At 50.1% G+C, this 16,153-nt stretch overlaps 1 protein-coding gene across 6 annotated transcripts in view; it reads right to left on the bottom strand.

Moving 5' to 3' along the window:
• The window catches only part of Kirrel (kirre like nephrin family adhesion molecule 1), a 96,185-nt gene extending 80,338 nt beyond the window's left edge, over nt 1-15,847 (bottom strand). For 3 of the 6 annotated variants that reach the window (NM_001377046.1, NM_130867.4, NM_001170985.2), the window contains exon 1: nt 15,466-15,607. In NM_001377046.1, the coding sequence (NP_001363975.1) occupies nt 15,466-15,517 (52 nt within the window). In that variant the 5' untranslated portion in view covers nt 15,518-15,607. Of the gene's footprint in view, nt 1-15,465 lie in introns of all 6 variants that reach the window. The other 3 variants (XM_011240029.2, XM_011240028.3, XM_006501076.4) reach the window with 3 other exon arrangements.
• Between the last annotated feature and the right edge of the window lie 306 nt (nt 15,848-16,153).

A 16,153-nucleotide genomic window follows, 5' to 3' on the forward strand; every position in this document is an offset into this window, starting at 1 on the left:
AATTTATTCACACATCCACTGCCCCTCTAGGTCCTGAGCACAAGCTGCTGCTCCTGCATCCCTAGCTGGCTCTCTCTGACACTGGCCGTTCTGACAGTGGCTCACAAGATAAAACAGAAGACCCAGGACCAGCCTTTGGAGAACTCCCACTAGATGGCTATTGGACAACCGTCCATCCATAAAGTATCTTAGAGAATGAATGATCTTCTTGTTTTATGCTTGGAAAAATCCAAGTCGCTAAGGTCATTCTCTCACGAGCACTGTGGGGCTAGAGTCCCCACCCGCAGTGCCTCCAGATGTCGCTTTTCTTATTATAGTGCCCAGGAAACTAGAAGCTGCAAGCCTTCCTCAACTGGAGAAAACAAGCCTCTTGCTATATAGGCCCTAAGGCTTGAAGCTGATGCCCTCATCCTCTGAGTGGGAGGCAGCCCTGGCCAAAAAGCTTGATTTGTGGAGAGCAATGGAAAACCGCATGGAGACAGAGTGGCCTGGCTGCCAGGGCTCTGTGTATTGGCACACCCAGCAGTGGTGCCGAGGGAGACTCTTGATCCCACCCTTCAGCCAGGAAACAGAGAAGGCCCTCTCTTACCAGCTTTATAAGAAGTGGGTGGGCCTTACTGGCCTTCGCTAGGCACAGGCTAGCTGCATCCATCGGCGGTGACAATGGGACAGACAGCAACTGCCATTTGCTAACAGTGCCTTGCAAGGCCAGAGACTCTCCTTTGGATGTTAAGCAAAACAGTCTCAAATTTTTCAAGATTCTCATTTACCAAAAAGGAAACTGAGACTTGGAGAAGTCTGAATGCTGGCTGATAGCAATGAAGTAGGGACCCTTACATCTCATCTGACAGACTGAGGGCGGCGGACCCTTCAGGATCCACTGAAGCCCAAGCCGCAGAGACGTGTTCCTCATGGTTTCTTCTGTTTTGCTTTCTGATTTGTTTTAAGTAAACTTCATTATATAAAGGACTTGCAAATAAATAAAAATATCACACACCAAAACTAGCCAGACCCAAAGTCTACCATCTTAATGAACATAAGCATTTGGATTGGCATTTGAAGCAGAAGCTGTGAAGTTTCTCCTTCAACCCTACACTTTTAGGACCTAAGACGGACTCAGCCACCACCAAAACCAAAACCAAAATGGTACCCAACAGAATCGGAAAAAGAAAAACATTAACTTTATATTCTCTTCCATAATCTGTGCAGCTCACCTGTGCTGATGCCACCGCCATGTTGGATTCGCTAGGTAAACTTGTCTCCCATGTGCCTCTCAGATCCACCATCTAAATGTGCATCCTTTATTTACCTTGGAGTTAGACATGTAAGGGGAAGCCTGATGGTTAAGTAGTGACCTTAGGTCTAGAGGCTGCAAGAGGCACAGAGCCTCCCCTTCTTGCCTATGCTCTAACCCCACTGCTGGTCACAACTGGATTGAATTTGATGTTGCGTGAGCCAGTTACTCATTCTTCCTGAACTCTGAAGATCTCAGTCAATACTCTTCTCATCTCTAAAATGGGGCAGTAAACATATTGAGACCCACATGGCACTGCCCCCAAGAGAAGGTGATGGATGAATGCCTGGCCTTTCCCTGCATCAGGTTATCCTGGCCATTGGCTGTTCATTCCCATAGCTTCAAACCCCAGGGCATGCCCTGCTTCTCACCCTCTGGGTCTCCAGTCACAGCCATGCTGCTACCATCTCAACTGCGCCCGCTTTTCAGGGAATGTACCCTTCACTCAGACTCCTCTACAGTGCTACCCCCCCCAAGCCTTGTGACAATGTGCATCTCCTCCTCCGCTGTGACCCCAAACATCTGAAAGAGCCTATGATATATAACGCAGTGAAGAAAGTCTATCATGAGAGGATGCCTTCCCATGGAACACTGGCAGGGCCCTGGTCCTGTGTTCCCCTCACCAATCCACATATCCCTTCCCTGTCCCTTTCTTCACCTGTCTCACTGGCTGCCACCTCCCCCACATTCCTCCAGCATGTGTCTATCTGCTCTCCCCTCTCTCTCCCTCTTCCTTCCCACCCCCCTCTACGATGCTGCTGCTGCTGCAGGCTTGGAGCAGGAGGTTATGAAAATGAGCTTCGTGCCCAGGAGACTGTAATTATCTGCTAAGTGTGAAAGCCAGAGTGATTAATTAAGAGATAATAAAAAGAAAAGGAGGGTGAGAGGGGGGCCTCGCCACTTCGCTTTGATGATAGAACCTGAGGTGAGCCAAGCAATTAGGGGAATCTTTATCGAGAGTTAGCTGTAATCCACAAATTATTAAGCACCAAATGCTTCAGGAGAGCCATGCATTCTTGCCTAGTGACAGACAGAGGACAGCAGGATTAAGAGAGCTGAGAACACCTATCCAGGGACAGGGAGAGCTGAGCTGGAGACTGGGGCTAGCAGGGTTGCTGGAGGACAGCCACAGAGCAGGCTGCACTCACTGTCCCAAGCCAGGCAACACAGCACAGGCAAACGTTTGTGGGCCTCTAGGCCCTGGCTGTCTGGCCTCTCTATCCTTGAAAAAGGGAACCAGGTTACCCTAGGGCTCACTGTAGTCCTCTTCCACAGAGGCCCAGCCCTTCCTCTTGAAGGACTGACATCTCATCCCATCCTTAAAGGAGTAGGGGTTGCTTACCACACACAGCAGTGGAGAAGTATATCACACAGGCTGCAGATATAGATGCTTGTAGGGGCCACAGCTGACATGACCACACCACAGTGGTCAGGCCTCAGAGGTTCTAACCTCACACCCCTAATCAGGAAGACCTCCCTGGGCCTCCGTTTCTCCCGCTAGACTCTCCTACCAGGTAGTCAGGCTCCTTTACCTTTCTCTCAAGTCCTGCCCTCTATCTCCTGCCCCAGCTGGTCCCACTGTTCCTGGCTGTTTTCTCTCCAGGCCTCCCAGGGTCATCTTCCTAACTGGCCATGACTCCGCTCCAGCATCTCTCTCCATCTTCTTCACAATACGTGCTCAATAGACACATCAGTAACATGGGAGAGCCACACAGGCAAAGTTGGGTTGAGGACACTCCTGACGTCAGGAGACCTGGTCATGAATGGGCTCACCCTGCCCCCCCCCCCACCTTTCCAGGTTCTTTACCTAATAACCAGGCTCCTTTCTCAGCCTGACCACTCAGAGGAAGATAAAGAGGCCCTCAAGCTATACCTACAGTTAGTGGGAGGTCCTAGTGCTGAGTCTTGGCCAAAGACCCCATAGAGTGACAACCTCAGTCAGACCCTTAAAGAGAACTTCTTGGTGTCCCTGGAGCCTGGGAGAGTCTTAACTCTGATCTCTCAGGTCTTGCTTCTGAATAAAGGAAGCATGTCATGAAGTTTGAAGAAATAAACTGTTGGAGAAAAATTATTTATCCATATATAGAGAGTGCTATAGATGCATTTGGTTTCAACCTCTAATTATAGTTTCCATGCAGGAGCAGGAAAGATTCAGGTTGGACACAAAGAACTTCCTATTTGCTACTGTCAGGTCTGAGAGCGGACAACGCTAATAAAATTCCTTTCTCTTCAAAAAGGGGCCAAACACTGATTTCCAAATTCATTCAATCCGTCCAGCCTCAAGAGAGGCATCTTGGGAATCTGAAGACAGTGTTCTTAGAGGATCACCACACCACTGTTTTGCATTCCTGACCTCAAGTTCTTTCTGTCCCAGGACGCCAAACCTCATGGCTCTCACTCCTCCTTGTTTGTATCTTGCAAGCTCCCCAGGCTGATTCTGCTGGTTACCCTTGCACTTGCAGAGAGCTGCATGAACTTGTTTTCTGGGGTATAGGAGCAAACAAGAGAATTAGTGGGGTGCCAGTCCGCTAGTAGACAGGACTCTTCCACAGAGGCAGTGGGAGGCTGCCAGTGGTGGCACATGCCTTTAATCCCTGTCCTCAGGGGGCAGAGGCACGCAGATCTCTTTGAGTTCAAGGCCAGCCTGGTCTACAGGGTGAGTTCCAGGACAACTAGGACTACACAAGGAAACACTGTCTAGAAACAAAACAAAAAAAAAGAAGCCAGGAGACAATTGAGAGGGGTCTGTAGGTTGAGCATCTCTTATGCAGGAGTGAGAAACTGGCCCGTACAGAGCCGGTACCCACTGCTCCCCCAAGCCACATCCAGATAAGCCATAGCCTCTCTTCCTTCTCGGTCACACATCTTGTTCACGATCCAATTTTCAAGCTAAAGCCAGTAAGGGCAAGGTTATAGCTAGAAGCTCTGTCAAAATGTTTCTCTCAAACCTCCTATGATGAATCATGAAAACTCAAAAACAAAATTAAAAAAAAAAAAAAAAGAGTGGAAATGATGGCTCAGGCATGGGAGAGTTTCCAGCAACATGCAGTCTGGGGCTTTCAACTCTGAAGCAGGAAGTATGGGAAGATCTGGCAAGGGGGTGGGGCTGGAGTTGGGCAGGTGGCAGGGAGAGCCCCGAGGGATCAGCCTCAGGGGTAAGGAGGCTCCCACTTCTGCTTTCCTAAAACTAGCACATCAATGCCTCCGAAGCAGCCTCCCAGCCAAACTGTTTTAAAAGCAAGCTCGGCCACGGAATTTTGTTCTCCCTTGATTCCCTGTAGAAGACAAACAAAAGCATCCTCCCTCTCACACCTCAATAGGATCCTGCAGCAGCAACACTACCAGGGAATCTCTGGCCAAGGCACAATCTCTTTTCCAGGGGTCCTTCGAAGCTTGAAACTCTTGTCCTACCGTAAAGAGCTGATGCTTCTGCAGTTAACACCCAAGCTTACGGTCCTGCAACGCCTCTTATAGGATGCAGATTGGCTACAAGTATGTGATGAGGAAACCGCAGCTTACAAAGGGTAAAAGACCACTCAGTCTCCTGACACAGAATACAGACTGAATTCTAAAGCAGGGTGACACGCCCAGCCCCACCCCAGGGTCCCCCATCCCTGAAACCTCAGAGTACAAAGTGCAGGAATCACATCATTGGTTGCCTCCCAAGCTCACTTCCTCGGCACCACTAAGGCATTTGGCTCATCATGGCTCCTCTCTCCCTCTGTCCCCCTCTTCAGATTTGTCTTGCACTGTGAACCTCGAAAAATCAAGCACTGTGCTTTGCTAAAAGGTTTGGTGAGCACCAAACCCTCTGCTTTCGACATCATGTCATTCAAATTGTCACAGTCACCCTGGGGGGCAGGGACAACCATCTGCACTTTATAGCCAAGGAAGCAAGCCAAGGCTCTAAGGGGCACACAGTGCCCAACTCTGGCAAAAAAGGCTTAATACTCCTATAGTCCCCTGGTTAAGTGGTGGTATCCTAGGAGACTCTCGGTTACCTGTTTTTACAGAGTAAGCTGTGTTACATCATGACCCAGGAGTGAAATTGAAAGTGTGTGCAAAACCCTCTTATGCAAATATTACCAATTTCTCCGTGCGCTGCATAAACAGAGCACAAGAGTGGTACAGACAGTCCAAAAGTCATTCCCACTTGCCTGGGCCAGGCATCATAATAGTTTGCAGAGGTGAGTATTCCCTTCTAGTTATCTCTGGCTCATACTAGCATTAAAATGAGATTGCACGCTCACTCCACTAACTGACCAGGGATGAGTGATGTCCCCAGGTGTTTGTAGGGAGAGAGGCGCATCAAGGCCAGCATCATCCACAAAGTAGCCAGTGCTGGCACTGAATGGTGCCTACTTTGTCAGCATAGCCACAGTGAGCATGGAGGGGAGGGGCCTTTGTGGGGACACTGGGGACCCCATCCCACAATGCAGTCCAGGTGGCAGATTTCCTGAAGGAGTTGGGAGGTGAGGTGGGACAGATCCACAGAGCAGTGGGTAAGATCCTGGGGCTGGAGGTCATAGAGGAAGCATCCCATGGTCTAGGCAGGAAGTCCTCGGTTGCTTAAAAATGAAGAAGAAGAAAACTTCCATTTTTCTAAGAGCAGCCAGCATGCCCAGCTCTGGGTTTTCATTGCTTAGAAAATGCCTTCTCCTGCTCCACTCTGTTTTCAGTCCCTCTGGCCATCTCTTCCTTCCCTATAATAAGCTCCCAGTTAAATGAACAGAATGTGGGAAGAAACAGTTAAAAGGGCCTCATGGTGGGGCAATGTTGGGTAATGGAGCACATAGGGCCCCAGGCTGTGCATGGAGAATTCGGGGAGGGGGAATAATAATAAAACCTCAGCTGAGCTGATTAGGAGAAAGTTAATTTAGAAATCAGCTCTGCTGGGCAGGAGCGGGGGCTGGGGAGAGGAAAGTGGACACAAGAGGTTGGGAGACTTGAGGAAAGGGTGTTTTCCACAAACTGCCTTTGTTCTTACAAATCAAAATCCTCAGGCAGAAGGAAGGTTCGATCCTGGGGAGTCCTTGGCTCCTTCTGTCTGGAGCAGGGGCACGAGGACTCTCCAGAGACAGGACATCTAGCTGCCCAGCGCTCCAGCGCAGCTGCAGGCACAGCGAGCAAGCGAACGAGCGGTACAGCCACTTCCCACCATGTACTCCCAGCTTCAAGCATCCAGCAGGAAAGTCAGACTCCCAGCATTTTTCACATACTTCTCTTGCAACCTCTGCTTTGCAGGACTGTCTGTATGTGTTTATAGATGCACCTCCCACGGCAGGCTGGGAGTGCCTCAAGGACAGGACTAAATCTCACCTTCTAATCCCCAGGCCTAGGATCACCACACACACACACACACACACACACACACACACACACACACACACACACACACACACACACACATACACACACCAGCCAGTGCTTGTTTCCCCTGTCTCCTTGCCAGGGCCTCTCTGAGGAGGTTCCCACTGAAATCCCAGGAAGCTCACCTCCCTGCTGAGGCCCTAAGAAATTCTGAGCTGCTCTATCCCTAAGTAACCAGTGTTAGGGCTGCAGACACAGTCTGAGACTGCCCGGGAAAGTCTAAACCTGGTGTTTCTCTCAACCCTGGACAATATAGACTATGCCCAGGCTCAGAGTGGACAAAGACAAATGGCTCGGACTCAACTCCAGGTATCTGGGTAAGAAGGCCCTCTGCCTTCTCTCTGCTGAACCTTGCTTCCAGAGAGTTTTACCACATGCCAAAGGACTCTCCAAGAGCACCCCCACTTCCAGGCTCCAAACCCAGGTCACAGACTGGGGACTTCCAATGACACGTTCATAATGGTTTCTGTTCACTTTCACCTAGTCAAATTGATCTTTATTTCATTTGCACATTTTACTTTATTACTTTTTATTTTACCATAGGGGCTACAAATCTCTACAGCAGCCCTCGCAGGTTAGGAGTTTGGAGGAGGGGAAAATTTGATGGAGAAAGATATAAAGACCATGACTTGTTTTCAACACACTCTGTTTAAAACTCAGAAGGCTCAAGACGCAAGAGGCAGAGGCAGCCTACATGAGCTACAAGGTGAGACATATCAACAGAACAAAGCAGTCAGCAGTGGTGGCGCACGCTTTTAATCCCAGCACTCTGGAGGCAGAGACAGGCAGAGTTTGGGGCCAGCCTGGTCTACAAAGCTAGTTCCAGGTCAGCCAGAGCTAAACAAAACAAAACAACCAAACAACAACAACAAAAACAATAAGAAGAAAATTAAGAAAGAAAAGAATAAAGTCCAGCTGGCTTCGAGAGCTGTCTTTGAACCAGCCAGTCCTCAGGGTTTAGTTAGCAGTCTCTGGCTTGAGCTCATCTCAGCAGGTCTGCCTCTTCCCAGACTATATCCTCCGAGCCCCCACCTCACTCCAAAGTCTTCCTGCTCCTGCCTGCCTGCCAGCCACACACCTTGACTTGGGAAGGTGGACCTATGGGGTTTTCTTTCTCTGCTTGCTACATACATATCCATCCCTAGCTCTAAGACCACATCTCCCAGGGAGCTGTCGAAATCACTGTAGCCCAAACTCCTCTCTGCTAAAATCCTCCAGCTCTGGCCTTCACGCTACTATAGCAGCAACTTAATACCAACCTACAAACCTACACAGAAACACACACACACACACACACACACACACACACACACACACACACACACACATACACACACACACTGGGCATAGTGTGTGTGGTATGTTTGGGGGTTTTAGTATCTAGATAAGAAGAAACTACATATTATAATTTTTTAAATTATTCCACATAATTTGTACCCATTTTCCAAGTAATTATACTAGTTTTTTTTTTAAATTAGTTGTCCCCATTTTGTGGAAGAAGAAACTGAGGCCAATGGAGTTGAATAATTTCACATAAAAGATAAAGACCCTTAGGAGTAGAGAGAGTAACTTACTCATCTTGTAGTATGCAATCTATCCACATGCTTTCTCGCAGTATGGTTCTATTGGTGGTGCTGAAGGCTGAGTGCAGGTGGGGCTTGCACATTAGCATGCGCTCAACCACTAGGCTTCATTCCAGTCCCGTAATGATGCTTGGGGTCAGTGAGAAAATGCCTACCCCTAAGGAAGCACAAGATTCTACCGCCTAGCAATAGGATTGTGCTACGTACGCTGTGATGTTGACCCAGCTGAAGAAAGTACCTAATGACGCATCTCTCTGAAGGCCTTGCCACCATTATTCCATACATGGCTATACCGTTCTGATCATGAAGCCATGAGTGACTGAACATTCCTGGTGAGGGAAATAACTAATTCTGCATTTTCTCCACAGCCTCCGGTTAGGATATACTCCTCATATTGCCTCAGAAGGAAATGCAGGTCAGAGAGAACAAGCAATCCTGTCCTAAAGAAGAATTTATTATTCTTAAGCCAAGTTAGGAAGCTGGGGAGAGAGATAACACACGTAGAATCGCTTCCTGAAATAGCCCCACTGGGCCTTGAGTGCCACATGAGACTCAGAATTCTGCTATCCCTTCTCTGACTCAAAAACCCAGACCCCATGGTATTCTGGGAGATTCTGACAGCACCTTCCCAGGGCTCAGACCCAGAGTGAAGCAGTAGTATTATCTCCTGGAAAACTAATGGCATTTGCTAGAGATTTCTAGCCCAGATTTAAGAGCCTCCATCTTGAAGAGGGTGGCTGGCTGCAGGGCCCATTTATTTCAATACCATCCCAATTTTGTCGAATGGGTTTGAGAAGGGCAGAGACGGATGAGCACTGCAGTCCCCAGAGACGAGCGAGGTTAATAAAAGTTGCTGAAGAAATTAAATGTGTAGGAAGGAGAAACTGGGAGCCCCCTTCCACATGGGAGAAGCTGATAGACAGAGGGAGAGCAGAATAGAAAGAAAAATGATCTTCAGGGGCAACTGGGAGCTGCAGAAGCTTCCATCCTGGGTGCCGTAAGGACTCCATCAAGTCCACGCTGTCTGAAAAGCAAGATTGGAAAGGTGAAGAGAGCAGGGGATGAAAGACGCAGAGGGGCCAGAGTCAGGGAGCAGGGGACACAAGGGCTCTGGCTCTGCCAGCCTGGCAGCGTGCACACCTATGAGAGGAGATGCAGAACATGCAACACAAGGAGCCAAGAGGGCTGCTACAGCCACAAAGAAAAGTGGTGGGATAGAAACGCTTTCACACCAGGCCTTTCTGTGGTGAATGGAAGGGCCAGGACAGCCACAGATGCTGCTGTCCAGATGTGCCTGGGGAAGGGCAGTGTACGCTCCCATAACATGGGACCCCCACCTCCAGGCTTGCATGTGTCAACACTACTAAAGAGGCCACCACCCACAGCCTTCAGGAGTGTCTTTCTGTGATCTGTTCCCATTCACTATACTCAAGTCACTGACAGTTTCTCATCCTGACTGTCTACCTTTGGCTATGTCCTCTTGGACAACTTGTTTAACTTATTTAGGCCTCTGCTTATCCATCTATAAAATGGAACAACACCTAGTACTACTACTATTCCAGGCTAAACCGGGAGTAGCCCTTCCCCGAGCATGCGTGCATGGCTCCCTTCTCCACGCTGAGAGCCACTCTGCATCTAGGCTCCTAGGACTTTCTACTCTCTGGTCTCATATTTCAAGATCAAGAACACAGCAACCTCTTTCTCCTCCTCCACCGAAACCCCCAGCCTTTTCCAGGTCAAAACCTCCTCTGAGAGACTGGCCAGCACGACTGGCCTGGAGCCCTGGGAAGAGCTGGAGAGCAAAGGGAAGGCAGGAGGGTGCAGCTCTGTCAGAGGCTCTCTGAGCAGCTTCCCTGCCTGCCTTCAGAGGGAACATGGCCCAGAAGCTGGGGAGATTAAGAACGGTGCATCCCAGCCACTTCCTTCATTTCAGCCTGCAGCCTCGCACAAGCCATCTAACTTCTCTGGAACTCCATTTTCTCCTCTACTAAATGGAAAAATAACAATGATCCTGCCTATATCACATGATAATCTATCAAATGTTATGGCACATGTGACAGCTACTAAAATCTGAAAGCGTTACATAGTTACAAAGCTGGAAGACAGACAGGGAAGACAGGAGAATTGGGGAGCTAGGCTTAGAGCTCAGTGAGGAAGCACTTGCCTAGCCCTGGGCTTGATTCCATCACCCACCCCCACCCAGTCCCCCCCCTCCCCCTCCCCCCAAACACACCTGAAACCCTAAGAGGAAAGAGACTGAAGCAATGCAAACCTCTTTTTGATGGATATTAATATTTTGCTCCCACCTCTGTATGATGATACCAAACCCAGGGTAACTAAGGCTGGACTAGCACTCCTAGCTACAAAACTACAGATAATTACGCAGCCTATCTCAGAGGACTGGTGCGTGGAACAAGACAGCAGGCCTAGGTTCTCCTCCCATCTAATAGAGGTTGCCAACACAGATAAGCTTTGTGGAGACATAAAAGGGCTTGGATCAGGGTGTTAACACTCTGGAGATGGCCCTCAGCGAGTTGTTTAACCTCTCAATTTTGGTTTTCTTATCTATGGAACGGCAGGAGCATCAATTTTGAAAAGCACACAGCAGGAACTCAGAGAAAGGTAATGCTGATACCTTGGTATGTTGCTGACCTCCCATGATCCCTTTCAGGACCTGAGGCCAGGCAGATCCCTAGGGAACCGGCTGAAAGGCAAAGCAGAGCCCCTCCAGGTGAGCATGACAGGACACCAAAGTCCTCAGCCTCTACTACTAGCTTGGAGGCTAAGGGTGAGAGGCACAGGCTGTCTCCAGACTCCACACAGTGCATCAACACTTGCCTGGTCCTGACACTACGGAGACAGCTTGGAGGGGACGGGGCAAGGCTCCACGTATAAACCCATGGATTAGAAAGGCTACGTTTCATCTAAGAAACAAACACAAGGGTATAAATCCTGTTTGGCAAGTAAAGCCTTTTAAAGAAATAACCAGCAGAATCATAAAGAAAGAGTAACCCAAAACTATAGGGCAGAATCTCAAAATAAAAGACTGTTTTTAAATGTTTAAATGCTATTATTACCTTAATGAAACAATCTTTTTCTCCCCACTTACCGCACCATGGACCAGAGGTGGGGGTGGGGGAAGAGATCCTGTCCCAGACCTCTATCAGTCCCTGCTAGCTGAGAGTGTAGGTTTTGAACCAGCTGGTTTCTATCACTGCCTATCTTATACATCTGAACCTCAGTTTCTCATCTAGGAAAAAAGGAATTGATTGCCCAGCCTATCTCGGGGGACTGTTGTACAGCTTAAGTTAATATGCATTTAAAGTCATTAACATGAGAGCTCACTAAATGATCTGTGTTAGTTCTCACATTGAAACACCCCACCTTCTCATTTCGCACAAAAGCTCCAACTTTTCCGCTGTGCCCTTCTCCCCTCGGGACGCTCCTGCAGACCTTTTCTGAGGGCACCAACCAGGGAAAAAGCTGAAATTGTGTCTTTTAGGAAGGCCTACCCGGCCTGGGTTCTCTCTGTGAGAAGCAAACCACTGGCTGACTGAAGCAGTAGACATGGAACTGGGAGGCAAAGAGAACCATAAGCAGGAAGATAAGAGGGGGCAGTCCTCTCAACATCTGTCCACATGTGTTCAGACACATGCTCCTAACACAGTTGCTGAACACGTCTGTGCCAGACAACACCCATGTACTTTTCATAGATTAATATGTTAATAACCCATATATATATATACATATACATATACACATATATATATATATATATATATAAAATCAATCACCATCCCCACTTTACATATAAGCAAACTGAGGCACCCACAGAGCCCATAACCTCTTCAGGATACCAACATGGAGGAGCTGAATGTAAGTCTCTGATTTTATCTATTTATTCACCTATATATTTATTTATTGGGGGCTTAGAATTCACCTTGACTGGCCTGAAACTTGGTATATGTAGTCCAATGTGGCCTTGAACTCATAGCCTCAGCCTCTTGAATACTAGGATTTCAAGCATACCAGGCTGAGACTGTGACATCATCACCATTTAATATGCCCTCTCTTCTGCAGTACAGATCACTCAGCGACTGGATATTAAGGGGCATTGACTATATGCACAGCGATGTGCCCATATTGGAGCACAAGAGAGAAGTGAGTCCCAAGGGATCTTGAAGGAGGCTTCCACAGAATGCAGTTCTCTGCAAGCATTGGGTAAGCGGGCAGCTTCCTCATCAGACCCCACTAGAAAGGCAAAGTGCGGGGGGGGGGGTGGCGTGAGGGGGGGGGGGGGCATCAGCCACCCAATGGTAATAAGGAGCAAGGGTTGGAAGAACTGACTGCCCCCTCCTTCCTGCCCTGCCTGAGTGTTGCAGATGCCTGCCTGTGGCTCCCAGTACTTGCTTCACGGCCCCCTTTGCGTTCCAGTAGAAGGCTGAAGATGGAATCCAATCAAAGTCAAAGGAAGACCTGATAGCTTGGTTTCTGCCCCCTTCCCCTACATCTACCCCAGCTCCATACCCAGCTTTGGGCAGAAGTAGGACATCGGAGTGCGTGGCACGCATATGTGTGCAGAACAGAGCTGTAGAATCAGACTCACAGTTCTCTGCCAGGATATAACTGTGCACAGGGAGCGAAATGCTGGAAACATAGGAGGCCCTTGGGCCTCTTTGTTTTACCCCTTAGTCTCCTTGGAGCAAAGGCAGAACAGACAGGAGGAGCTTGGGGTGAGGGGGTGCCAGAGGACGAGATTTTCCTCCTATAGCCAGAGCCACCAGCCTCAGGAGGCAGCTCCCACGGGGACCATCCTGTCAGCCCACATTGCTCTGATTAACTACAATCCTTCCTTTTCAATTTCTCCTCCCTGAGACTAGGGAGGGAGAAAAATCTCCTAGAAAATGAATAAATATTTCAATTTTCAGCGCAATCAGTCTGGGGAGCTGGGGCGTGATGGACGAGGCAGCGGGGGAGGGGGAAGATAATGGTTTTCATTTAGATAAGATACAGAAAATTATTTAGTAAAAAATGAAGATAGATGAAACCCATCGAAAGTCTTTAGAATACGGCTGTTATTTCTCAGCGAGGCTGAATTTCCCCTTCCCGGCTCTTCTCTGTTCTCAGTTTTGCTGCTCCTCAGACTACCTCTCCTCGTCCTCACTTCCCACTACCATCCCTCCTCCTCCAGCTCACAGCCAACCACCCTGTGTACTCTCCCTGCCTCGTCCTCAGCTTGCCAGTGTCCCCATGTCCCCATTTCTCCCCTAAGGGTCTCCTCCCCAACCCTCCGCCGAGGAGCGAGCGGCTCTCCTGACTCCCCTCTCTCCCTTTGCTTTCCTCCCCAAACACACATCTGCACCCCTCTGCAGTTCTGGCTTTCACCTCTGATAAGAGTCAAGTAGGCTGGGATTCGGTTGCCTTCCCTAGCCACACCCACCCACAATGATGGACAGGTACTCGGCAAGCATTTTTTTCCCTGACCTCCAGTCAGCCGGGATTCAAGCTACATGTCTCTCATGTTTGCTAACTGCAGCTTCTGTTTCTTAAAGCTCGTTCTACTTGGTTGGAATATGAGGGCTGCAAGAGAGGGGCAGAGAGATGCCTGCTTCTGACACCTATCAGAACTGACACAGCTGCCCCTCGACCGGCCATGCTCTTCCCCTCCCCCTCTCCAGCAACCTGGCTTGAACAAAGTCAGAACTTAACTTATCTTCCCAACTTTCTGACAAGTGGCCAACCTGAAACCAGGCCTTCTTTTCTCCCTCCCCCTAACTCGACTCCTGCTCTCACACAGCGGATGTGCGCCTTCTCATGTTCTAAGAGGGTCCTGAGGCTCCAGGGAGGGAAAGGGAATTGAGACCCCTAAGCTAAGCCAAGCTTTGCCTTCCGAGCTGGAGGAGAGAGGGCTAGCAAAGGGGAGGGGGGTCCAGTGGAGCACCCCACCCCCTACACACACACACACACACACACACACACACACACACACCATTCAGGAGAGGAAGAGAGCTGGCCAATGCCTGGGGCTCTTTCCATTCTGCGGCTTCTCTCTTTCCAGATCACTCACCCACCCCAGTGAGAGACCACCTCCTCCATTTTGAAGACTGTAACATCTCTGTAGGCGCCTGCCTATAAGAATGTCTGCCCCAAGTTTCTTTGTTTGCTCCATGGCTGGGGTGTGTGGAAGCAATTCTGTGTGAGTGAGTGCTATGTCCTTTGAATGTAGGAAACATGTATGTACAGTTTAAGTTTGATGCCAGGGTATAACTAGGCAAGTGTGTGTCAGCTTAGAAGAGGAATCTTCCTTCTTCAGAGGTGTCAATCAGTGTCTTTGTGTATGTGTCTGTCTCCATGTGTGTGTGTGTGTGGGTGGTGGGGGGGTCTCCTTAGGTGAGTAGTCTGTCTCCATGTCTCTGTTGGAAGCTATCTGTGTGTCTGATTTCTGTGCTCCAGTTCAGGCGAGGGGCTCGACAGTGTTAAATCTTCCTTGGAGTCAGTCTCAGGAGGCAAAAGCCTTTTCCTGCAGACCCCAGGCCTGGCTGGGGTTTGGACCCTTGGTTCCTTCACGTGCATCCAGCCCAGTGTACCTGAATGCACTCATCTCTCTCCCACTCTTCCTACCAGCTCTGCCCAGCTAGTTCCAAAGGAGCCTCAGAAACCTGCACTTTTCTGACCCGAAGTGAGTGCCTGGCTCAGTCAACTCCCCTTCCCCTGAACCCAGACAACCCTGGTATCTAGACTTCTATCTCCCACCCACAACCTCCAGGGCGGGGGACCGAATATAGCCTTCCTTTGAGGGGCAGCCCCAAGCAGTATGCAGCCGCACATCAGATGAAGGTGACTGTAGGCTGGATTGGGGTAGCAGGATCCCTCAGCCTCATCTTAGGAAGCCTGCGTCTGTGTTTTCCACGCACTCCGCCCCCCAAATCTGAAATCAAATCCCATCTCCTCCCAGCCTTTCTCTTGCCCAGGACCCAGTAGTCCGGCCCTGGGCCCAGGAAGTGGAGGGATGGAGGAAGGACCGCCAGGAACTGGAGGAAAGACTTTGAGCACTCCGATCCCTTTTCTACTCGGATCTCGGCTTTTGCGACCTAAGTTCTCTGTTCTCCCGCGCAGCCAGAGGAAGCAAGTTGGGCCGCTTCACCAAGAACTCCTCGGTGTTCTCCCGGAAACTCCACGCCCGTTCCCTGGACTCCCTAGCCCGCGGCTGGGGCTTACCTTGTGAGAAAGTGTTGTAGAGAGTGAGGATCCAGATGAGGAGGCTCAGCATGCTGTCCGCCCGCCGCTGGGCCCCAGTCGGCGCGAGCGGGGCCGCCGCTGGCTCTCTCTCCTCCCTCCCGCCCTTGCACACAAGGCGCACACTCGCTTGCCTCTCTAGCCGCCGGCTCGCTCCCCTGGCCCCTCCTCTCGTCCCGCGCCCCCTAATAATTTCTGCCCTCCGGCTTTATCTCTCGGGGCCTCTCTCAACCTCCGCGCCGCGCGCTCTCTCTCCCTCTCCCTCTCTTCCCTCCCCGGCTCCCTCCCTCTCTTCCTGACGTCTGCTCTCCCTCCGACGGCGCCTCCCTCCACTGCCCTCCCCTGGTCCCCCAACGCGCGCGCACACACTCGCTCCGCTCGCTGGAACCGAGATGGGAGGAGAGCAAAGAGAAAGGAATTGAGGGCAGAGGCAAGGGGTGGGGAGGGGTGGGGAGAACGAGGCGTCGCAGGCTCTGGAGCAAGGACCGCTGGGTCCTGGCCCACCAGTGCTTGGTGCGAGACCTACTTTTACCCCCAGTGGTGTAACTGAGCCGGGCATGGGGTGGCAGCCAGGACTGAGGACGAACCTTCATCAATTTGGATGACTGTGTTAGGAGGGGTGTGCTTCTTATGCGTCTGGGGGATGGGGGTGTAAAAGCTTTAAGATCTC

Source organism: Mus musculus, chromosome 3, assembly GCF_000001635.26.
Source record: "Mus musculus strain C57BL/6J chromosome 3, GRCm38.p6 C57BL/6J".
NCBI classification, from domain to species: domain Eukaryota; kingdom Metazoa; phylum Chordata; class Mammalia; order Rodentia; family Muridae; genus Mus; species Mus musculus.